The following is a 25,586-nucleotide window of genomic DNA, read 5'->3' on the forward strand; positions in this document are numbered from 1 at the left end:
TTAACTTAGTGAAAGCATATTTTCAGGATATTAGGCTGTGTCTAAGTACAGCAGGTTTCACAACAGGTTGGCAGAGGCTAGAAATAGGCATCATGGCAGGGTGTACAATTTCTCCATTAGCATTTACTATGGCAATGGAAGTAATCATCAGGGCTTCTAAGTGGGTGGTAGGTGGAGAGAGACGGCAGAATGGGTTGCATTTTCCACCAGTTAGGGCTTACACGGATGACATGACACTGGTGACCACAACAATGCCATGTACAAAGAGGCTACTAGAGAAGGTAAATAAGAACCTCAAGTGGGCCAGCATGAAGATCAAGCCTAGTAAATCTAGAAGCATCTCGTTACGTAGAGGGAAGTTTGTCATTCATGATGAGGAAATCCCAACAATTAGGGAAAAGTCAGTAAAGAGCTTAGGTAGGTGGTACAATGTGGAGTTGAATGATGAGGAACAGGTGGTGAAATTTAGAAAAGATGTGGCAGAAGGATTGGATAGAATAGATAAATCCGAACTTCCAGGAAAGTTGAAGCTGTGGCGTTTGCAATTTGGGCTATATCCTAGGTTAATGTGGCCATTGTCAATTTATGAAATTCCAATATCCGTAGTGGAGAGAATTGAAAGGTCGGTTAGCTCCTATATTAGGAAGTGGTTGGGTGCTCCTAGGTGTCTAAGTAGTGTTGCATTGTTTGGAAAAGGGATACTTCAGCTGCCAGTATCTAGTTTAACAGAGGAATTTAAATGCACCAAGGTCAGGACAGAGCTCTTGTTATCTGGGAGTAAGGACGTGGTAGTTAGGAGTGTGGTTCCAAATCCAACCAAGGGGAGGAAATGGAAGCCAAGATCGGCAGTTCAGGAGGCAGAGGCAGCTCTTAGGCATGCAGAGATTGTAGGTAATGTTCAGTTTGGCCGGGGAGGCCTGGGGCTTGGCTCAGGCAAACCGGTATGGAATAAAGCAGGTCTCAAAGATAAAAAAAACTGGTTGTAGAACAGGCTAAACAGGGACAGTGGTTGAATTGGGAAAGTGTAGAGAAGAGGAAGCTTAGTTGGAGGGACCTGTGGAGTATGGAGGAGAATCGTATTACCAGGACAGAAAGGTCAAAATCCCAGAAGACCTTCAAAGAACACTTCCTGGAGAGAGGGTGTACATCGAGGTGTTCAAAAGGAAGTGGGACCAGCCACGAAGGGAAGGTCCATACAAGATCATATTAGCCACACCAACTGCCTTGAAAGTTGAAGGTAAGGACGTTTGGTTCCATCTTAACCACTGCTGCAGAGCTATCAACCCAGAGAGACCTATACCTCGGCCTAGAGCCAGACAGAAAGCAGCTCCCCCAGATCCATGTTGTGCCGTACAAGGATTTCTAACAAAGGCCTACACTATATCCATAAACTTTTGGGCCTACATGTAACAATCGTATTCCTGGTAGGGGCTACATACGATGTGTTACCAACCCCCCAGAACCTAAAACTGTGGGTAAATGAGGACCCATCATGCCCATTGTGTTCACGTACCGCAACCTGAAATGTTTAGCTGCAGGCATCGAAGGGAAATCAAGACAGGTGAATTCAGAAGGTGTTAAGGATAGTTTAGTAATTCAGTTTGTCCGTGAGGGAGAGAAACACAGAAGAGATAAGTTAGTGAGGAGGCAAGGGTGTGGCCGCCTAGAAGGTGCTTGTGATTGGGAAATGCAAGTAGATTTAGGGGGAAAGCTTGTTGTTCCCCAGGAAATAGTTTGTACCAGGCAGAGGCCTGACTTAGTGTTGTGGTCAGTGAGTCAACGGATAGTTTATTTAATTGAGCTGACAGTTCCTTGGGAAGACTCAGTGGAAGAAGCCTATGAAAAAAAAGCTTAGATATGCAGACTTAGAAGCAGAAGCTGAGCAGCGAGGATGGAAGACTAGAATTTGTCCAGTGGAAGTGGGGTGTACGGGATTCATAGCAAGATCAGCTGTCTCGCTCTTGGGGGAACTTGGAGTGCGGGGACAGAGTTTGAGGAAGACAGTGAGGGAAATGTCAGATGAAGCAATTAAATGTAGCCAGTTTATCTATAAGAGAAGAAATAATGTCAGCTGGGGGCCAGCAGGGGGAACTACTAAACAGGGTACATAACTCCTTGAGATCAGGTGGAGAGATCCACTTCCTCTCAGGAGGAAATCCAGGAAGAGGAAGTATTTAAGTGTGGGAGTGGCCTATTTGAATCCATTTTGTTAGAGGCCATGCAGCAAGGTGAGTGTGTTTGCTGATCCTGTAAGTTTATTTAGCTCCTTTAACTTTAGCTTATATTGTAGTTATGCTATGTAGCGTGTGAAATAGAGTGTGGTGAATGTGCTAGGAAAGGTAGTATCAGCCCTGCTTCTACCTAGTGCTCGCATGTACGGAGCCTGGGTTTGGTTGAAGGTGGCAGTGCTGTTTGGGCTGAGAAAGCCATGTGTAAGTAAGGTAAAGGAGGTTATTGGGTTGGTGCAGGGAGCAGTGAGACCTGGCATTAGGGGAGTGTCTCTGGGACGCCAGAGATCACTGTCTAGCCTCCTGGAGGTGTTGTGGGACCAACTAGACGAAACACTGGTGAAAGGAGGTTCCCACCTGATGACCCCAAAGACATGCTAGTTATCACTGCTCATTGGTTTGTATAGTTAAGCCTTGCCATATTAGCTTATCATAGGGCTTAGGTTTTTCACTGAGTGTTGATCCTTTCTCTAGAGCACAAACTTCTTGTGTTTATTTGAACTGCAACGTAACACAATTCTTCCTGTGCACGACATGAAAGCAAAGTGTTGCACAACAATTTTTTCTGTTGAAAGTACATCATTTCTGTAAAGCAACCCTCATCAGAAGTATTGCATGCCCAACTATAGATTACTTAGTTTCTTGCATATGTCATTTGTGTCAGGGGATGGGTGGAACATCACAGCTTGAAAACCCAGAGGACCCAGAGGCAGGTAGCTGTGGTGAGGAAAATTAGAAGCAAATGAACAATAATGAATAGCTGCCGAAAGCCTGCCTTAGAATTACAAAGTCACTTTTTACAGGTGCAATATTAGTATAATTTTTTTTCTTTCCCTTCCTCTTCCAGCTGTTCCATCAGCTCCACAAAATGTCATCTCCATAGTGAATGAGACTTCTCTGAGGCTGGAGTGGAGCTCACCACAGGAGGGTGGTGGCCGAGAAGATGTTGTTTACAACATCATATGTAAGAGCTGTGGAAGTGGGCGGGGGGGCTGCACCCGCTGTGGAGACAATGTGCAGTTTGTCCCACGTCAGCTGGGACTGACCGACACCCGCGTTTTAATCAGCGATCTCCTGGCTCACACCCAGTACACCTTTGAAATACAAGCTGTCAACGGAGTGTCTGACCAGAGTCCTTATTCACCACAGTATACGTCTGTCAACATCACCACCAACCAGGCGGGTGAGGCTAACCAAATATTTTACATGGCATAACTTTACTTTAAGTGATCATGAGTCAGTTAAAACAGTTTCAGTTTCTGTTATGATTTTTGCAGTAGTTTCAGTAGCCTGTCTGCCTGTCACCATTTTCTCCACAGCCTCTAACATTGCTTTCCCTGGTTTTATGCTCAGCACCGTCAGCAGTGTCCATCATCCACCAGGTCAGCAGAGGCCCTAACAGCATCACCCTGTCCTGGTCCCAACCTGATCAGCCCAATGGAGTGATCCTGGACTATGAACTGCAGTACTATGAGAAGGTACATCAAGGTTGATGATGAAGACACAGTCATTAATCAAAGAGACAGGCTTTCTCAGTCTTTTCCACAGTGGCTCATGTGGACATCATGACTGCTGGTTTGACAGTCTTACTGCTCTAGTAGCTCTTTTATAATGCTTTTAAAATGCCCTCAGGAATCAGCCCAAACAAAAGTTGGTGTGATTATTTTCTTTTTTTGATACATATGCTTCAGAACCAGGCAGAGTGGAACTCATCTCTAACGAGGAGTCAGACCAACACTGCAGTTATACGAGGCTTGAAGTCTGGAACTATCTACGTCTTTGAGGTTCGGGCACGGACTGTTGCTGGATTTGGACGCTTCAGTGGCAAAATGTACTTCCAAACTATGACTGAAGGTAGGATAACAATCCGATTTACTGGCCAACTAGATCTTGGTTCTAATCGCAATCATAATGTCAGGCTGTGCAATTACAAAACCGCATGAAAGGCTGCGATTTGTGATTTAATATAAATAAATGTTAATGTGTGCACCTGTGAACGTGACTCTCTCCTGTAGTATGTGGAGTTTGTTGACATTACGCCCACAAGCTATCCTGGGGTACGTCCCATGTTGTGTCATGTTGTAAATAAGTTTATTTCATTCACAACCCATTACGTTGTTCAGCGGACTGTCGGTGATGTGTGGCTGTTAAATGTGCAGTTGCTCATATCCAGAACCACACGTGTTGATATAACACCACGCATGCACATACACACACAATCAATCAATCAATTCAGTCAATTTTATTTATAAAGCCCAATATCACAAATCACAATTTGCCTCACAGGGCTTTACAGCATACAACATCCCTCTGTCCTTTGGACCCTCACAGCAGATAAGGAAATACTCCCCCCAAAAAAACCCTTTAACGGGGAAAAAAAATGGTAGAAACCTCAGGAAGAGCAACTGAGGAGAGATCCCTCTTCCAGGATGGACAGACGTGCAATAGATGTTGTACAGAACAGATCAGCATAATAAATTAACAGTAATCCATACGACACAATGAGAGAGAGAGAGAGAGAGAGAGAGAGAGAGAGATGCAGGACAGACGGTAATGACAGTAGCTTACAACAACATTAATGAAAGTAATAATATTATCGTTATAGTTCTGGCTACTGCGGTACAATATGTTGAAAGTATGTATTAATATCTGGCAGTATACATGTGTGATAATAGTCATATGTGTATAATAACAGAAGAAGTATGACTAATGACTAATGATAACAGCAGCAGCAGGAGGCAACTGGCAGGACCACGGCAGCAGCACAACCACACACATCACGCTATCCAGGCACCGCTGCGATATGAGTTAATCTGAGAGACAGTGGAGCACAAAGGCTCCGGAGAAGAAGCCGAGTTAGTGACATCCAGAATGGCCGAGTTAGCAAGATGCAGTAATAGGATGAGAGAGAGAGAGAGAGAGAGAGAGAGAGAGAGAGAGAGAGAGAAAGAGAGAAGGAGAGAAGGTGCCCGGTGTATTATGGGGGGGTCCTCCGGCAGACTAGGCCTAAGTCAGCCTAACTAGGGGCTGGTACAGGGCAAGCCTGAGCCGGCCCTAACTATAAGAGGAAGAGGAAAGTCTTAAGTCTAGTCTTAAATGTGGAGACGGTGTCTGCCTCCCAGACCGTAACAGGAAGATGATTCCACAGGAGAAGAGCCTGATAGCTGAAGGCTCTGGCTCCTGATCTACTTTTGGAGACTTTAGGGACCACGAGTAACCCTGCATTCTCAGAGCGCAGAGTTCTGGTGGGATAATAAGGCACTATGAGCTCTCTAAGATATGACGGAGCTTGACCATTTAGAGCTTTATAAGTTAACAGTAGGATTTTAAATTCAATTCTGGATTTTACAGGGAGCCAGTGCAGAGAAGCTAAAACAGGAGAAATATGATCTTGTTTCTTAGTTCCTGTTAGTATACGTGCTGCTGCATTCTGAATTAGCTGGAGAGTTTTTAAGGACTTACTAGAGCTACCTGATAATAGAGAGTTATAGTAATCCAGCCTTGAGGTAACAAACACACACACACACACACACACACAAACACATTTGCCCATCATTAATTGTCCTGCATGTCATGTGAGTGGAATAAATTGATTGAGGTAGACTGACAGGTCTGATATGTCTTATTCACTCAGCAGCTGACTTGTTGAATGGTGGCGAGTGGATTTACAGTTTTTCTCGATTGTTTAGACACATTTCTAGAAACTAAGCTCCATTCCTCAAAACTCTAAACACAAATCCAAAACTACACACTCAACTCCCCAAACGTCAAACTTCCAGGTCAAAACCAAACTTTGCCTTCACACATCACACAATAGCCCAGAAAAACACACACACTACAGCATAGTCTTAGACATTGCGGCAATCAATTCATAACACTGCCACAAAAACCTAAAATAAATAATGTTGCTTCTGGTTCTCCCCCACAAAACCTCTTTAAATGATAAACACAATAGACAAATGTTTTTACTTTTTGTATTCATAAGGGAGGTAAAAAAAAGAAGAAAAACATATTTACACAAAAATATAAATACAGAAAATGGCAAAATAAAATGGCAAATACAGAAAATATTTCACTCTTGTACAGCATCGCGTCTCTGGGCTGGGTCAGGCCAGAGAACCTCATCCACATCACATGCTACATTGGCCCTTGCCAGGCAGCGGGGGAAAAAACTTGCCTCCTCCATGGCCTGGAGAAGGTGAGCATGAACATAGGGGCCTCTGTCATACACCTTCCACCGCCATGCCGAAAAAAACTCCTCTATGGGGTTGAGGAAGGGGGAATATGCTGGTAGGAAGATACTGCTGAACCTGGGGTTATTGGTGAACCAGTTACGAACTAGAGCAGTCCGATGGAAAAACAGAAGTGGGATTGAATACTGTAACTGTAAACCATCCTTTTACTGTAACAAAATGGGAGCCTACAGTAATTCCACATTACATACTGTAACTGAGATGCTTACAGAATGATAGAGCAAACAGCTACAATAAATATATACATGCTGTACAGTACTGTAAGAGCTCAGGCTCAGTGTGTCTTTTGGGAGATGGCATTATGCATTAGGATATTTAGTTCATAAGTCTGGTAATAGTGTATAAGCAGTTGAGAAAAACTGTAATAATAGTGATAATAATGATGTCTCTGAGGGTACGTCCCAAGTCATTTAAAATTACTGCTAACCACCTAACCTAGCCACCTTACCTAACTGTTTAGTCCCTCCCACTTAGGACAACATGCAAGGAGTCAGGAGTTAGGAGTGAGGAGCGAGGATTGTTGATTAAGAGACATGAGACGGCCTTACTCTGAAGCGTCACGTAAAGTGACGTCCTTTTCTGATGACGGCGGCACAGCTGGATCTGCTGCATAATGGAGCCAGCATTTGGCGTACATCCCAAGTCACATTATATTCACTGATCAAAGCAGTAACCCCCTGTCCCCCGCCGTCATGACTTTGGTTACACAGTTTTTCATGTATTACCATTGTTACTGAGTCATTTGCCGAAGTTTGTCGCAATTAAAGAACGATCTGTAGCCCTTCCGTTGTCACTGTGATGAGCATCATTATCATTATCATCATTATTATCACTATTATTAAATCCACTCACCATCATTCAACAAGTCAGCTGCTGAGTGAATAAGACATCAGACCTGTCAGTCTACCTCAATCAATTCAATTTTATTTATAAAGCCCAGTATCACAAATCACAATTTGCCTCACAGGGCTTTACAGCATACGACATCCCTCTGTCCTTAGGACCCTCACAGCTGATCAGGAAAAACTCCCCAGAAAAAACCCTTTAACGGGGTAAAATGGTAGAAACCTCAGGAAGAGCAACTGAGGAGGGATCCCTCTTCCAGGACGGACAGACGTGCAATAGATGTCATACAGAACAGATCAACATGATAAATTAACAGTAATCCATATGACACAATGAGACAGAGAGAGACAGAGAGAGATGCAGGACAGACGGTAATGACAGTAGCCTACAACAGCATTAATGAAAGTAATAATATTCATTAATATTAATATTAATAATTAATATTACCTACAAGCTAGCCAATAACGGTGCGCGCTGGCCAATAACAGCGCGCGCCATTAGTGGCCAGAGTGCGCTGTTACTGGACTGCGCACAGACACTCACCCTCTTGCGATTGGACTTTGAACTTATCACCTACGACTGCACTGCTAAATTCTGCAACAACCACATCCTGAAGTTCACAGATGACACAACAGTGGTGGGCCTCAATAAGGACAACAATGAGTCTGCATACAGGGAAGAAGTGAAACAGCTGAGTGCATGGTGCAGATTCCATAACCTCTTCCTCAATGTGGACAAGACCAGTGAGGTTATTGTAGACTTCAGGAGGGCCGGCAAACAGGATCATGCACCACTACACATTGACGGGGCTGCCGTGAAGAAGGTCAGCAGTGTGAAGTACTTGGGGGTTCACATTGATGATGACCTCACTTCAACCACGAACACCACAGCAGTCATCAAAAAAGCTCAGCAGCGGCTCCGCCTCAGGCCTCCCCACAGCACACCTCATCATCTTCTATAGGGGCACCGTGGAAAGCATCCTGACATGTGGCTTCACCTCCTGATTCGGGTGCTGCAGCGCGCAGGAAAAGAAGCAGCTCAACAGACTGGTCAAGACAGCCAGCAAAATCACTGGTGCCCCACTCCCCTGCCTGATGGAGCTATACCAGCAGCGCTGCATCAGCAGAGCCACATCATGGACCCACTCCACCCCTCCCACCACATCTTCTCCCCTTTGCCATCACGCAGAAGGTACAGAAGCATCAGCTGCAAAACCAGCAGGAAGCTGAAAAGCTTCTTTCCACAGGCCATAAGACTTATCAATGGACTGCCCTGCATCCCCACAATTTACACGTTCTTTCTACATGTTGAATGATGATAATAAAAATATCCGTAAGGACAGCCGGATCACAGCCTCTTCGGCCTCGGTGCCTGGGTTCAGCAGGGGCAGCAGGAGCAGCAGGTAGTGGAGCCACGAAGGAGCATGCGCCAGCTGAAAGAATTATTTGAGACAACACGTTTTTGGGATTTTTTTGTGGCTTTTTGATCATTTGAATGAATAAATCTGATTTGAAAAATGTTTAATTTACGTTGTATAAAACAGAGCTTTAGGCTGTTAAGATTCAAATAATTTGAAGACGATGCATACAAAACTGCTGTAGGCTATAAGTTATCCGTATCATTTGTTAAAATAAATGTTAAATAGCTCTACATTCCGACAGCCATCACTGATTTAGAGTTTATCCATTACGCACAAAACATCTCTGGTTTCCCGTTCCCACTTCATTCAAAACCCCACGAATGAATCTTCTGTTTGTTTGGTGACCGCTGTATTTTTAGTGTGTGTGCTTATGCATTTCTTTGCCTCCAGTTTCATATCAAACCATTTACGCTTCACCTCTGACATGGTTCTTTGTGCTAGGGAGACAACATTAACAGCATCTGTTACCTCCCTCCAGGCCTTCGCTTTGCCTGTTTTTTCTTAAGTCCACTACACCCAAAATTATTTCGATCTCCGCTTCGGAAAAATTCTTTTTTCTTTCTTGCTCTCTCTTTCTTTGCGCCATGACTGACAGGTCGACAGGATGCACCTACACCTCCTTATGTGGTGGTCATTGGCTATTCATGGGCGGGGATTTATGCTAATTGCTGATTACCAGGAGCACGCTGTCACTTTACGATGGATTGGCATTCATGATCATACACACGTGTTTATGATCAAATCTGAGTTTCCCACGGCGTTCCTGAATCCGGAGTAGGGTTTTAGTAGAGTAGGCTTTTATGTGCAAATCTACACACAGATTCACTCACTTTTCATGAATGAGACCTATTGTTTTTATTTATATTCATTATTTTATTATGCTATATTTTATTATGATTTTATTGATGTTTTTATTTTTGCACTGTGGTCACTGACTGAGAAACATAATTTCGTTCTCTTGTGTATGAAAATGCACAGTGAAAATGACAAATACCTTGAATCTTGAATCTTATCCCACAGTAGTGGTACCGTAACATTATGGTATCATATGTACCGTGGTGTTTTAGTATCGTGGTCTACCGTTGGTACCAGTATACCGTGCAACACTAACCCACACATATAACAGACACCGTATTTCTTAAACTGTAACACACTGACATTGCTATTTTAATCATTACAACACAAAATGAATACAGACTGATCCCACCAAGCTAGCAAGCATGCTGCCACCGATCTCTAATGTCTAATCAGCTAAATAAATTCACTTGCTAACATGCCTTTTGACACAGATATTTACCAACAGTGTATTGCTTGTAAATCAGAAAACAAATGTACACAGTCATTAAACATATTACAACCGTTGTTCTAACCTGTAAGGCCCTGATCACACAGAAAGCATTTTAGCAGCTGGAGGCAGCTTTTGTAATTATTTTCATTGAGAATGAAGCTTTTTGCATGCATGTTTTGGGTTGCGACGCACTTCGCGTTTCTGCACACCAAGTGCCTGGCATTTTTGCCGGAGTGCTTTGAACTTCTAAAGTTGAAAACACTTCAGCTCAGAACTGAAAAGTGCCCCATGTCCTCTCGGCTTTTTTCCATTTTCCAATGGGATGACTTGAGAAGTGGGCTTTCTGTGGTGGTCACCACAACAAGTTTACAGCTGGTAAACAATGGAGGAGAAACTTGTGGTAGTGGTTGCTGGATACCCAGAGCTATACAGCTCGACGATAGACAGCTGGTTGTCAATCTACCCCCCAGTCATCCTAAAATATACCTTGACACGACCGTCATAAAGGCAAAGCTCCTTAACCAACTGGTGGTATTCCCCCTGACCCACTCTCTTTTGTAGGGTCTCATGTACCCACACAGATCTCTGTTTCCCTGTGCCCAATATACTATACTGACAACAAGTCACCCTAAACCAGAGCAGAAAGGTTAGGATGAGGAGGTGAGGGCTTCGTTGCCTGGCAACATAAAAAGCCACAGCAAGCTTTTTTTTTTTTTTTTTTTTTTTAAACTAGCAAAAAAATACCCACAAAGTGCGCCTTACGTTTTGCAACCTGCAAAATGCTTTCTGTGTGATCGAGGCCTAAGGGGAGATAGACAGAAAGGAAGTGGACAGAGTGTTGCTGGCTTTAAGTGCGAAGTGTAATGAACGAGCTGCGAGTAACATGCTCCCCTCCCCTACAGGAAAAATCCAAATGCTGTCCAAACAAAGCACCTCTATAGCAAAGTAATGGATTACAGATATCAACTGATAATTCAACTTAGAAAACTAAACATTAAAAATTGTTTTTCAACACATCTTATCAACATATCAAAGGAATCAAATTAGCATGCATTTTCAAAATAATTAAATAATAATAGTAATTTATTTAATTATTAATTTATAATTAATTTTGTTTTCTTTTACATTTAGTGCACATTTTTATATCCATTACATTTTCCCCAAGAGTTTCCTGATTAGTAATCCAGCCATGGATCACATGATCTGTATTTGAAAATGAATTACTGTTATGCTAAATACAAAACGACTGTAATCACAATGCAGATCCAGACAAAGAAGGTTTATCATAAAGGCACAAAAAACCGTTCAGGGGCTGAATTGGGTCCGTGGAGGGGAATGGCAAGGGCAAGACAGTCTGTGGGAGGAGGGGAACAAAAACTCAGGCTGAACATGGCTGGCTGGAGGAATGAAAATGGCAGAGCACTGAAAAAAGACAAAAAACAAAAACAGGTTATCAAGGCAGCAGTACAAGGTCCGTGATCCAAGAGCAAAATCCAAAAGTCAAAAACAGGATCAAAAACCAGTGAGCAAAAACACAAGTTGATAGCAAAGAATGGAGCCTAGTAGTTACCACGAGGGTTTCAACAACGAACTGGCGAAGAATGGAGAGGAGAACCAGGCTTTAATGCTGCAGTGGTTGGAGTTGATGTGGAACAGGTGTGCTGATGACAGATGCAGAGCAGGAGTGCAGAGATCAGGAGACTGACGGGAGCCACCCCCCGTCAGGGAATACCAAGTGAAGGCAGAACTGAAGGAGGGAGCAAAAAGAAAACAAAACACAACAGGACAACAGATTCCTTACAGTTACATTTCTTGGTTTTCTGCTTTTTACCTGTAGATGAATATAACTCCAGTATCCAGGAGAAGCTCCCTCTCATCATCGGTTCCACTGCTGCAGGGATAGTCTTCATCATTGCCATCACTGTCCTCATAATTGTTTGCCGCAGGTAAGCCAGTAATGTTACAGGCCATGTGTGTTTCCATTCAAATACCAAACACTATGTACTGTTAAAAAAAGTATTATTTAATGGTGGCCTATTTCCATTGCTTGCTATTAGATCAGCTGTAATTGTGCCATAAAACCAAAACAATGAGCTAAATGAGCCTAAAAGCACTGAAGAGCTGAGGAGATGGTGACAAGTCTCTGTTGGTTCATGACTAAATGAAACCCTATTTCATATTATACATTGTCTCCCAGAACCAGATACACCTAACCAACTAGGTTTAGCTAAACCCATTAGATTCCACAATAGAAAAAAAAAAAACGCTCTGGGTTGTTAGCATTTCTTGTTACAGTAACAATGATCTTGTATTGGCACTGCCAAGTCTAGATGCAGTGTTGAAAAATAGCTTCAGGAGATAGCAGAAGGGGAGAATTCAATCTGTAATAGGCAGCCAGTGGCAGGCTTACATACAGTACATAGTCACATCCTTTAAGCCAGACTACATTACATGTTATCAGTGACTTTGTGCTAATATAGAAATAGTGATGACAAGAGCCACCAGGCGCAGAAAATGTGAATCGCCGCACCATGGCACGTCATGTAACGCATGTCAAGCACACACTGGATGGGTCACACTGCAGCTCGTTAACAGATGACCATGTGAAGTAACTACTACTTTTACTGAAAGATCTAACATCCTCCACCTCTGCAATAGCTTAAAATCATGCGTGGAGAGCCCCTAATTGAAATTGATTTGGAACTGCCATAGGAGCAGAAAATAAGTGCTGCCACGGGAGCTGGTATGCACAAGCAGAGAACGTGTGGGGGGAAAATGCATTTGATTCCGGGGTTGGTGAGGCTGGAAATAGAACAGTAGCATGAAGTACCACATGGCAGCACGTCCAGGAGCGCAGACAAACGCCTAGCCACCACCAGTCTAGGGTTGTACTTTGAAAATAATAGCGGCTTGATTTTTGATGCTTGGTGTTTGCTGCTGGTGTTTTGGACTTAAGGTGACAAAACATCTGGGAACATTGTTGACATGGAACATGTTCACCATAGCCTGTCCTGGGAATGGAACAGGGAATGATCCAGATCCTCATCACATCAGCATTTGTTCATGTGCACATCTCTTACAAAGGCATGGAGAAAGCATAGAATAGCACAGATTCCTATTACAAGTAAAATTGTACCACAAACACACCCTACTGCACATCTCCTTTCACTTTTTAACAGTCAAAATCACAATCAATCAATCAATCAATCAATCAATTTTATTTATAAAGCCCAATATCACAAATCACAATTTGCCTCACAGGGCTTTACAGCATACGACATCCCTCTGTCCTTAAGACCCTCACAGCGGATAAGGAAAAACTCCCCAAAAAAAACCCTTTAACGGGGAAAAAAAAAAACGGTAGAAACCTCAGGAAGAGCAACTGAGGAGGGATCCTTCTTCCAGGACGGACAGACGTGCAATAGATGTCGTACAGAACAGATCAGCATAATAAATTAACAGTAATCCATATGACACAATGAAACAGAGAGAGAGAGAGAGAGAGAGAGAGAGAGAGAGAGAGATGCAGGTAATGACAGTAGCTTACAACAACATTAATGAAAGTAATAATATTATCGTTATAGTTCTGGCTACTGTGGTACAATATGTTGAGAGTATGTATTAATACCTGGCAGTATACATGTGTGACAATAATCATATGTGTATAATAACAGAAGAAGTATGACTAATGACTAATGATGGCAGCAGCAGGAGGCATCTGGCGGGACCACGGCAGCAGCACAACCACACACGTCACGCTGTCCAGGCACCGCTGCGGTATGAGTTAATCTGGGAGACAGTGGAGCACAAAGGCTCCGGAGAAGAAGCCGAGTTAGTGACATCCAGAATGGCCGGGTTAGCTAGATGCAGTAATAGGATACGAGAGAGAGAGAGAAAGAGAGAGAAGGAGAGAAGGGGCCCGGTGTATTATAGAGGGGTCCTCCGGCAGACTAGGCCTGAGTCAGCCTAACTAAGGGCTGGTACAGGGCAAGCCTGAGCCAGCCCTAACTATAAGCTTTATCAAAGAGGAAAGTCTTAAGTCTAGTCTTAAATGTGGAGACGGTGTCTGCTTCCCGGACCGTAACAGGAAGATGATTCCACAGGAGAGGAGCCTGATAGCTAAAGGCTCTGGCTCCTGATCTACTTTTGGAGACTTTAGGGACCACGAGTAACCCTGCGTTCTCAGAGCGCAGTGTTCTGGTGGGATAATAAGGCACTATGAGCTCTCTAAGATATGATGGAGCTTGACCATTTAGAGCTTTATAAGTTAACAGTAGGATTTTAAATTCAATTCTGGATTTTACAGGGAGCCAGTGCAGAGAAGCTAAAACAGGAGAAATATGATCTTGTTTCTTAGTTCCTGTTAGTACACGTGCTGCTGCATTCTGAATTAGCTGGAGAGTTTTTAAGGACTTACTAGAGCTACCTGATAATAGAGAGTTACAGTAATCCAGCCTTGAGGTAACAAAAGCGTGGACCAATTTTTCTGCATCTTTGATAGGCCTAATTTTCGCAATATTACGCAGATGAAAAAATGCAGTCCGTGAGGTTTGTTTTAAATGAGAATTAAAAGACAAATCTTGATCAAATATTACTCCGAGGTTTCTTACAGTAGTGGCAGAGGCCAGAGCAATGCCATCTAGAGAAACTATGTCATCAGATAAAGAGTCTCTGAGTTGTTTGGGGCCAAGAACAATAACTTCAGTTTTGTCTGAATTTAACATCAGGAAATTGGTGCTCATCCAAGTTTTTATGTCTTTAAGGCAATTATGGAGTTTAGTTAATTGATTGCTTTCTTCTGGCTTCATTGATAAATACAACTCAGTATCATCCGCATAACAATGGAAATTTATAGAGTGATTTCTAATGATGTTACCTAAAGGAAGCATATATAGAGTAAACAGGAATGGTCCGAGCACAGAACCTTGCGGAATTCCAAAACAAACTTTAGTACGTAAGGATGGTTCATTATAACGGTCAACAAATTGAAAACGATCAGATAAATAAGATTTAAACCAGCTTAGTGCTGAACCTTTTAAGCCAATTAAGTGATCCAGTCTCTGCAGTAGAATTTGATGGTCAATTGTGTCAAACGCACTAAGATCTAATAAAACAAGTACAGAGACGAGTCCTTTGTCTGAAGCAATCAGAAGGTCATTTGTAATTTTAACTAGAGCTGTCTCAGTGCTATGATGCACTCTAAATCCTGACTGAAATTCCTCAAATAAATTATTATCCTGGAGAAAATCACACAGCTGGTCTGCGACTACTTTCTCAAGGATCTTTGACATAAAGGGAAGATTAGATATTGGTCTATAATTGGCTAACACCTCTGGATCCAGGGTGGGCTTTTTAGTAGAGGTTTAATTACAGCTATCTTAAAAGACTGTGGTACATAGCCTGTTAATAAGGATATATTGATCATATCTAATATATGAGTGTTAACTAAAGGAAAGACCTCCTTAAGTAGCCTAGTTGGGATGGGGTCTAAGAGACATGTTGATGATTTGGATGAAGAAATCACTACAGTCAATTCTTGAAGAGAAATTGGGGAGAAGCAATCTAAATATACATTAGATTTTACAGCTGTGTTTGAGGTTAGATAGGTACTATCTGAGGGCAGGAGGTCATGAATTTTGCCTCTAATAGTTAGAATTTTGTCATTAAAAAGCTCATAAAATCATTACTGCTAAGGGCTAAAGGAATACAAGGCTCAATAGAGCTTTGACTCTCAGTCAGCCTGGCTACAGTGCTGAAAAGAAACCTGGGGTTGTTCTTATTGTCTTCTATTAGAGCTGAGTAATAGTTTGCTCTGGCATTGCGGAGGAAGTTTTCAGACTGTCTGTCCAGATTAAACGAGATTATTCCAGTTTGGTTAATCGCCAGTTCCTTTCAAATTTTCGCGCTATTTGTTTTAACTTACGGGTTTGAGAGTTATACCAAGGAGCGAACTTTCTTTGCTTTTTTAACTTCTTTTTAAGAGGAGCTACAGAGTCGAGCGTTGTTCGTAGCGAGCCTACGGTGCTATCAACAAAATGATCAATTCGGGAGAGGTTAAAGTCGGCACGGGAAACCTCTGTTACTGAAGGTATTGGTATTGAATTTAACGAAGTACTCTTTTCCTTAAGTTTTGCGACAGCACTATCTGATAAACATCTAGTATAGTAACTGTTGCTGAGTGGCGTGTAATTGAGTAAAAGAAATCAAAAGTAATCAGATAATGATCCAATAGCGAGGGATTCTGTGGAAAGACTTTTAGGTTATCAATTTCAATTCCATACGTCAGAACTAGATCGAGGGTATGGTTAAAACAATGAGTGGGTTCATGTACACCCTGACTGAAGCCAATGGAGTCTAATAATGAGATAAACGCGGTAGCCAGGGAGTCATTATCAACGTCAACATGAATGTTAAAATCGCCTACAATAATAACTTTATCTGATTTAAGAACTAAACTGGATAAAAACTCTGAGAATTCAGATAAAAATTCAGAATACGGGCCAGGAGCACGGTACACTATAACAAATAAAAGTGGCTGCGAGGTTTTCCAGGTCGGATGTAAAAGACTAAGAATGAGGCTTTCAAATGAATTATAATCTAGTTTAGGTTTAGGACTGATTAACAGACTAGAGTTAAAAATGGCTGCAACTCCCCCTCCTCGGCCGCTGCCTCGAGGAATGTGGGTATTATTATGACTGGGAGGAGTGGACTCATTTAGACTGACATATTCATCTTGACACAGCCAGGTTTCAGTGAGACTGAGTAAATCAATATGATTATCTGATATTAATTCGTTTACTAACACTGCTTTAGACGATAGAGACCTGATATTCAACAGTCCGCATTTAATTCTCCTGTTTTGTCTTTCTGTCACAGAAGAGGTTTTAATTTTTATGAGGTTGTTATGCACAACTCCTCTTTGTTTAATTTTAGATTTAAATAATTTAGGCGGTCGGGGGACAGACACCGTTTGTATAAAACTATTAAAACTATGGCTGGGTAACTGAACTAGAAGCTCAGAGAGGCGTTTAGGACTGCAACTCTCTGTCCTGGTCTCAACTCTGGGTTGTCAGGGGTTTAAATTACTAATAAAATTTGCCAGGTTCTTAGAAATGAGAGCAGCTCCATCCAAAGTGGGATGAATACCGTCTCTCCTAATAAGACCAGGTTTTCCCCAGAAAGAAAAATGGAGAAAAAATGGACAGCCAGCGATTAAATGATGACATGCGGCTAAACATGTCATCACTGGTCAGATTTGGGAGGGGTCCAGAGAAAACTACGGAGTCCGACATCATTTTTGCGTATTCACACACCAAGGCAATATTAATTTTAGTGACCTCCGATTGGCGTAGCCAGATGTCATTGCTGCCGACGTGAATAACAATCTTACTGAATCTACGTTTAGCTTTAGCCAGCAGTTTTAAATTAGATTCAATGTCGCCCGCTCTGGCCCCAGGGATACATTTGACTATGGCCGCTGGTGTTGCTAACTTCACGTTTCTCAGAATAGAGCTGCCAATAACCAGAGTTTTATCCTCAGCGGGTGTGTCGCTGAGTGGGGAAAAGCGGTTGGAAACGTGAACAGGCTGGTGGTGAGCCGTGGGCTTCAGCTTGGAGCTGTGCTTCTGGTGGACCGTGACCCAACCTCCCGGCTGAACGGGAGTTACCGGAGGACAGTTAGCAGAGGCTAAGGCTATGCTGTGTGGCTCCGCACCGGCTACAGGGGACTGGCTAACTACCGCAGCTGCTGAATGGTTTTCCATGGTGTGGAGCCGCGCTTCTAATTCACTAAGCCTCGCCTCCAACGCAGCAAATAAGCTACACTTGTTACAATTACCACTGTCGCTAAAGGAGGCAGAGGCATAATTGAACATTTGACACACCGGGCAAGAAAGAGCAGGAGAAGGAGAAGCCATGGCTAAGCTAATGTAGCTAACAAGGCTAAGAGCGTGCAAACAACAGCTAAGAGATTAGCGAGAAAGTCATAGAAAGGAGGAGAGCTATAAGTGCTTAAACAGAACCAGTGTGGGTTATGACTTGAAGTAGACGTAAAAGCAGCGTTAAAGCAACTGAGGTGAGAAAGCAGGCAAGTGGAATTCACCAGAGCAGTACAGAGACGCTGTCACAGAAACACTGGAAATGACACAACTCGCTTACCGCAATACGTCAGCACGTCCAACAGCAACTATGCACAACCAAAACTACCAAGCAAGGCTAGAACAAAACTGTGCATCTGACAGAAATTTGTCTTCACTGGTATTAAACCCCACTGTATGTGTGTTTAAAAATACAATTGTAACTCAAGGTCCACCTACCAGCTTTTCCAGAGCTTCATCCATATCACATGGTCTTCATCAGTGGATGGAGGTGCACAGTGCATGTGATCATGGAGGCCTCTGTGTTTTTGTCCCCAGCAGGAGAAGTTCTGACAGAACGGAATCAGAGTACACAGACAAACTCCAACATTACACCAGTGGTCACAGTAAGTAACACTTTTAACTGTGCACACTGTCCTGTTATCACTTTACACTGATGTTACATATAGCAGGTTTCGGTTTGGTAGAGTCTGTAAAAAATGCAGCTCCTTTTTGCCCTGTGGTGTTATGTTTCGGCTTGTAGTGTGTATAGCTGTTGATGTCTATTCTATCTTTCTGTTGAAGTGTCACCAGGAATGAAGATCTACATTGATCCCTTCACATATGAAGACCCTAATGAAGCAGTCAGAGAGTTTGCCAAGGAGATTGATATTTCCTGTGTCAAGATTGAACAAGTTATTGGTGCAGGTAAAGAAAAACAGTACATGAGAAAGAAAATGGTATCAGGTATCAGAGAAAGCAGGTTAGGACTGAAAAAAAGCAGGGCTCTGAGGGTACTCACTGCTTAGTACATCAGGGCATGCCTTATCATATCCATGTTACATTATCAAATGGGATGAAAACACATGCGCCTATGTGGAAAGCCTTAAGGCAGAGAGAGCACACCTCTCCGCCCTTCCATGTGTGTATGAGGAAAGCCTGAGGCAGAGAGAGCAGCAGGAAAGACCCCAGGAACAGAGCAGAGCAAGAATCAGTGACAAACAAAAATGACACTGATAAGTCAATCACAACGTGAAAAGGAGGAGCTGGGGTGAAGGCACGTCGCCAAGTGGCTTGCAAAGGAAGCAGCAAGAGTACGCAGGTCAAAGCAGTTGAAATAAGGCGCCCTGAATGAGATTTGCTAATTGGTAACATAGAAGAAAAGCATGTTATCTATCATCTGACTACCTTCCATCAGTCAGCTGCTCTATCAGTTGATTTGGCTGCTTGAGATCAGCTGATGTAGCTGGGATGTGAGCAGAGCTTGACATTGTGGCCTGAACTAATGCTTTGCTCAATTTAATGTATCATTCCTGTCAAGATTATTTCATAGAAAACTCTGATAGTGTTACTTCTAGTTCAGTTACTCAGATTTGTTTTTCTTTCTTTTAAATATTAAAGCAGTAGCTACAAGTTTTAGATTGAGACATGATCAGTTTAACTCTGCTGTTCTAAAATGCCATTCACTCTTCACTCTTCACTGAATTCTCTTGTCCTTCTGTCAGGTGAGTTTGGGGAGGTGTGCAGCGGAAACCTGCGGCTGCCTGGGAAAAGAGAGATCCTGGTGGCTATCAAGACGCTGAAGGCAGGCTACACTGAACGCCAGAGGCGGGACTTTCTGAGCGAAGCATCCATCATGGGTCAGTTTGACCACCCCAACATCATCCATCTGGAGGGGGTAGTGACCAAAAGCAGCCCTGTGATGATCATCACTGAGTTCATGGAGAACGGCTCCCTCGACTCCTTCCTCAGGGTAAAGAAGACACACTAAATAATGACTGAGTTGCCTCGAAGCACTCATCATGAACGACTGTCTTTTTCAAAGCAAGTCACAGACTACAGAACAAGTGTTAAATATGCAGGAAGTTCTGCTAATGAGCATAAGTGCCTACATTACACCAGGGTCAGATTTAGTCAGTGATAAATGGTGTCTGAGGTCATGCTTTGAGTGCTAAATATGGCAATATTGATAACTGATACATAAATAAGCTATTGTTAATATTATTACTGTTTCATCAAAAATATTTTTACCTGTTTTAAACAAAAAATCCTGTATTTGAATCAGGAGCTAATAAATGGATGGATATTATCAGTTGCCACTGAATGAACAAAGTGATTAACGTTATGTATTTGAGGCATATGTAGGAGACATCCTCTCATCTGGCAGCAGTTGTTTTTGTAATAAATAAAGTTTATGTAGATTTGTGGGGTTTGTATTAACCCAAACAATATTACCATAAATCAGATAGGGATAAATAATGGAATAATATAAAGTAAATAAACATTTACAAAACTTCGTAGTTTGCTTATGATCCCCAGTGACTTTAAAATTTTGTTACAAATAAAATTAGTATGTGTTTTCCATTTTAAGTTTTTATCAACTAAAATGACTAAAGAACGAGTGTGAGAGAAATTTCTTTTCCATCTATGACAGGCCAGAATAGTCCCTATCATACCTCGTGCTACTTCAATTTCAATTCAATTTCAGTTTTATTTATAAAGCCCAATATCACAAATCGCAATTTGCCTCAGAGGGCTTTACAGCACACGACATCCCTCTCTCCTTTGGACCCTCACAGCGGATAAGGAAAAACTCCCCAAAAAAACCCTTTAACAGGGAAAAAAATGGCAGAAACCTCAGGAAGAGCAACTGAGGAGGGATCCCTCTTCAGGAAGGACAGACATGCAATAAATGTCGTACAGAACAGATCAACACTGAAGCAAATATGATGAAATTTGATGTTTTAACATTTAAGAGTTTATTGAGTTGAAACCATCTTGCCACAATTACCGTTTCCTCACTTGTGTTTATTATGAGAGTGTGTAAGTCAGTGTGTGATAAAATCATGTTTGTATCATCCACAAACAAAATGGGAAAAGAACATTTTCAAACTACTGAAAAATCAATAATGTAAATGAGAAATAATAAGGGTTCTAAAAATAGATCCTTGTGGTACGCCACATGCTTTATGAACAGTGTTTGAAGCACATCCATTTATAGATACATTTTGCTCTATTTCACTCATGTAACTCCTCAACCACTTCAGTGTATCACCTTGGAATTGTGTTTTAATTTATCAAAATATCATAATTAATGGTGTCAAATGCTTTAGAGATATCTAAAAAATATACCAAGTGCAAATTTGTTATTATTAATTTATTATCATTCACTGTATGCATTTTGTCCACAAGCTGTAAAAAGTGCCATAAAAGTAGAATTATCCCTCCTACATCTTATATGATGCTCTTATAAGATGGTATTTTCATTTAAATGCATTAAATTTCTGGTGCATATAAATTTTTCAAAATCTTTGTAAAGCAAGGTAAAAGAGATACAGGGCGATAGTTTGTAATAGTGGGGTGGCATAGCTAAACTATCATTCATTTTGTGATAAAAGCACCAAATTGGGTACACTCATTGTTGAATGAATCTGGATATTGGGGCATCGCAAAAATGCACCATAATTGCCATAGCAACCATTTATTCGATAAAATTAATCAAAAATATTTAAATGATTCATTACAATATTTTAAAAATGTAAATATGTATTAAATTAAGAAGAATACAGTTAGACACACTCACAGTTCACATTAAATTAAGAACAAGCGCACATTCGCAATAGCTGTGACCTCATACATGCATGCATCCACACAACATGCATACACACAACCTCAAGAAAAGCAAAATTTTCATTTTGAAATGCTTAGTATAGCGCCACCTATGAATGAATCCTGGTCATTTTTTCTGGCATAGTTACTCATGGTCTCTACTTGCAGGATGCAAATTTCAAATATTTTTGGTCAAGTACTTTTTGAATTATTCAAGAAAAGCTTTGTGGACCGACCAACCGACCAACCAACCAACCAACCAACCAACCAACCAAAAATGGTTGCCAGTGGTTACTGCCATGGAATGGTTTGGCTATCCTATAGGTGCTGTTTCATGTTTTTAGTGCCACAAATATAATTTAGAGGCATATTAAAGTGGAAAAAGCTTTATAAAAATGTAATAGAACAGAACAAGAGCTTTAAAAAACGTTTTATTAGCTTCTCATTCACAGTTTACAGCCTCCTCTTTGGCTTGTCTTCCTGTGTTGCTCCTTAAAAAGCAAAAAATGAAAATATTTTAATCATTTGCCAGATTAGTGGGGCAGCATAGCTCAGTATTTTTCTAGAATCGTTCAATTTTGTGATAAAAGCACCAAATTTGGCAGATGTGTTGACAAATATATTTAGAACAAATCTGGATATTGGGGCATCAGAAACTCACCCCCTGGTGGCCACAGCAGGTAATTGAATCCTACCTGCCCATGGACCTGTCCTGTTAATTGGATCCACTCCAAAATGTAATGGCTTCTAAGTTGGACCATGCTACATGCCTCCACCAAGTTTTGTGAAAATCGGTTGCACAGTTTTCACGTAATTCTCATCCAAAAAATGAATGGATGTGAATGGGCGGCCAGCTTTGCTTGACATGGAAAGAAGGCAGCATGGTCAACATGGAAGTCACTGCCAGAACTGACAGATGCACTACTGACGCTGGCAAGTGGACCAAAGGAGTTCCTCGATGATGAAATGAGCCTTATTGAGAGGTTTGTCATACTTCTCTTTGACAGAACCAGCACCTGCACCAAGGTAGATGACGCAAGAAGGAAGCTCTTTCCACGGAAAAACGCAGTGCTGGTTCTGTCAGAGAAGTATGACAAACTCTCAATAATGCTCATTGCATCATCTGGGATGTCCTTTGGTCCACTTGCCAGCGTCAGCAGTGCATCTGTCAGTTCTGGCAGCGACTTCCATGTTGACTATGCTGCTTTCTTTCCATGTCTAGCAAAGCTGGATACGGTGTCACAGCCTGTCAAAGCATGGAACATTGGAAGGGCACATGACATCTCTGGTCCGAGACATGCAGCCATTTGGCGGGCTGCAAGATAGCGAAAGCTCTTGCCTGTTCCGAATGAAACATATTTTTCACTTTAACTGGTCTCTAGTAGAATTATACAAAAACTGCCTGACTGATTTTCACAAAATTTAGTGGAGGGATGTAACACATGCCAACTTAAAATACAAATTTTGGTGTTGATCCAACTCAGGGGGCGTGTCCACAGGCCGCCCACATGTGCCCGCCCATTCACATCCATTCATTTTTTGGATGAGAATTATGTGAAAACTGTGCAACCAATTTTCACAAAACTTGGTGGAGGCATGTAGCGTGGTCCAACTTTGAAGCCATTACATTTTGGAGTGGATCCAATTAACAGGACGGGTCAATGGGCAGGTAGGATTCAATTGCCTGTTCTGGCCACCAGGGGGCGAGTTTCTGATGCCCCAATATCCAGATTTGTTCTAAATATATTTGTCAACACATCTGCCAAATTTGGTGCTTTTATCACAAAATTGAACGATTCTAGAAAAATACTGAGCTATGCTGCCCCACTAATCTGGCAAATGATTAAAATATTTTCATTTTTTGCTTTTTAAGGAGCAACACAGGAAGACAAGCCAAAGAGGAGGCCATAAACTGTGAATGAGAAGCTAATAAAATGTTTTAAAAAGCTCTTGTTCTGTTCCATTACATTTTTATAAAGCTTTTTCCACTTTAATATGCCTCTAAATTATATTTGTGGCACTAAAAACATGAAACAGCATCTATAGGATAGCCAAACCATTCCATGCCAGTAACCACTGGCAGCCATTTTTGGTTGGTTGGGTGGTTGGTTGGTCCACAAAGCTTTACTTAAATAATTCAAAAAGTACTTGACCAAAAATGTTCTAAATTTGCATACTGCAAGTAGAGACCATGAGTAACTATGCCAGAAAAAATGACCAGGATTCATTCATAGGTGGCGCTATACTAAGCATTTCAAAATGAAAATTTTGCTTTTCTTGAGGTTGTGTGTATGCATGTTGTGTGGATGCATGCATGTATGAGGTCGCAGCTATTGCGAATGTGCGCTTGTTCTTAATTTAATGTGAACTGTGAGTGTGTCTAACTGTATTCTTCTTAATTTAATACATATTTACATTTCTAAAATATTGTAATGAATCATTTAAATATATTTGATTAATTTTATTGAATAAACGGTTGCTACGCCAACTAGGGTGCGTTTTTGCGATGCCCCAATATCCAGATTTGTTTGAAATATATCCACCAACACATGTACCAAATTTTGTGCTTTCATCACAAAATGAACGATTGTTGTGATATATTGAGCTAAGCCGCCCCACTGTGAGGCAACTTGGATCTCCACTTTTAAATAAAGGTATCATTTTTTTTTTTTTTTAAGATCCAGGTGAACAATACCATATTTCATAGATCAGTCAAATGTATGAGTGATATGTTCCAATATGTAATACCTCTTTAACTAACAAGCTACTAAATTCATCATGGCCAGCAGAGATGTTTTAGGTTTTCAATAATATCCCTTACCTTATTTAGTTAGGATGGCTCAGATTTGAATTTACATGGATACTTTTGTTTCTGTTTTGTTTTTGTTTTGTTTTTTTCAGTGTGACTGCTATTGCTATCCATGCTATCATTATCCTTGCTAATGATTTTGACCATGACACATATACCAGAATGGCAATCTGGTTGTCGTGGCATTGGATCATACAACCATTAACCACACCTATTCTGTGTTTGAGATAGAATGTTAACTAAGCAAGTTGTGTGCAAGTATGCTTTTTCCTCACCGTCATTTATGACTGTCACTTAAGTCTCTAAGAGGAGCATAACATAACACAGCTTGATTGCTGAATCCTTCTCTTGTACATCTAGCTCCCTTTCTGCTGCAATAACAGCTTACCCTCACTTGTATACTGGTAACACTGTTTCCGCTGGCTTTCTTTGGTTCCCAGTGACTCTTCAAGTTTACCTCTACAGCCGTCAAACTGAATCTAACATGTTGCATTTAAAAACTTTCACCTCAGCTCAGAAGCCTCTTGAGTTCTTGCTAAAACGAGCAAGCCAATCAGATCTGTAATCATCTTTCATGTTTTGGGTCAAATTGAACTCACACCTAAATCCTTACCGGCTTTTGGCCTATCACTTACACATCTTAGCATAGCGGCCTCCTGATCTGATCCTCTGTTCAGGACAGAGTGTGCTCACATGGCCACCAATTCTGGTTACTCACTCACATCAGCAAGCTTTTACCATGTCCACAGTCTCACCAAATGATTTCAGCAGTCATTCCTTCCTTAACCTTAACCTTAAGTTGCCACGTCAGCTGCCAGCTAATGAGTCACAGATCACAGACCAGCCATCCCAAGCCTACCAACTGTATGTCCACTATGCAATGGTCAGTTGTCTCTGTATCATCAAAGAGGGCTTTGGGGGGTGGCTGGACCCCCATCATCTTGCTCCACCATTTCCATCTGCCAGTCACTAGTCATACATGTCATATTCAGTATTCATTACCTGTCAAGGGAAGGTCATCTTCCATAAACAATTAGAGCAGTTTTCATGGCAATTTC

General features: G+C 41.6%; 1 protein-coding gene across 1 annotated transcript in view; it reads left to right on the forward strand.

The window, feature by feature from the left end:
* Window positions 1–19,881, forward strand: part of LOC125891528 (ephrin type-B receptor 2-like) — a 93,755-nt gene extending 73,874 nt beyond the window's left edge. The window contains exons 5-11 of the mRNA XM_049580883.1: window positions 3,076–3,411; window positions 3,582–3,706; window positions 3,920–4,082; window positions 11,873–11,981; window positions 18,450–18,517; window positions 18,696–18,818; window positions 19,616–19,881. Coding sequence (XP_049436840.1) covers window positions 3,076–3,411; window positions 3,582–3,706; window positions 3,920–4,082; window positions 11,873–11,981; window positions 18,450–18,517; window positions 18,696–18,818; window positions 19,616–19,881 — 1,190 coding nt within the window. The remainder of the gene's footprint in view (window positions 1–3,075; window positions 3,412–3,581; window positions 3,707–3,919; window positions 4,083–11,872; window positions 11,982–18,449; window positions 18,518–18,695; window positions 18,819–19,615) is intronic.
* Window positions 19,882–25,586: the final 5,705 nt, after the last annotated feature.

This window comes from Epinephelus fuscoguttatus, linkage group LG7 (assembly GCF_011397635.1).
Source record: "Epinephelus fuscoguttatus linkage group LG7, E.fuscoguttatus.final_Chr_v1".
Classification (NCBI taxonomy): domain Eukaryota; kingdom Metazoa; phylum Chordata; class Actinopteri; order Perciformes; family Serranidae; genus Epinephelus; species Epinephelus fuscoguttatus.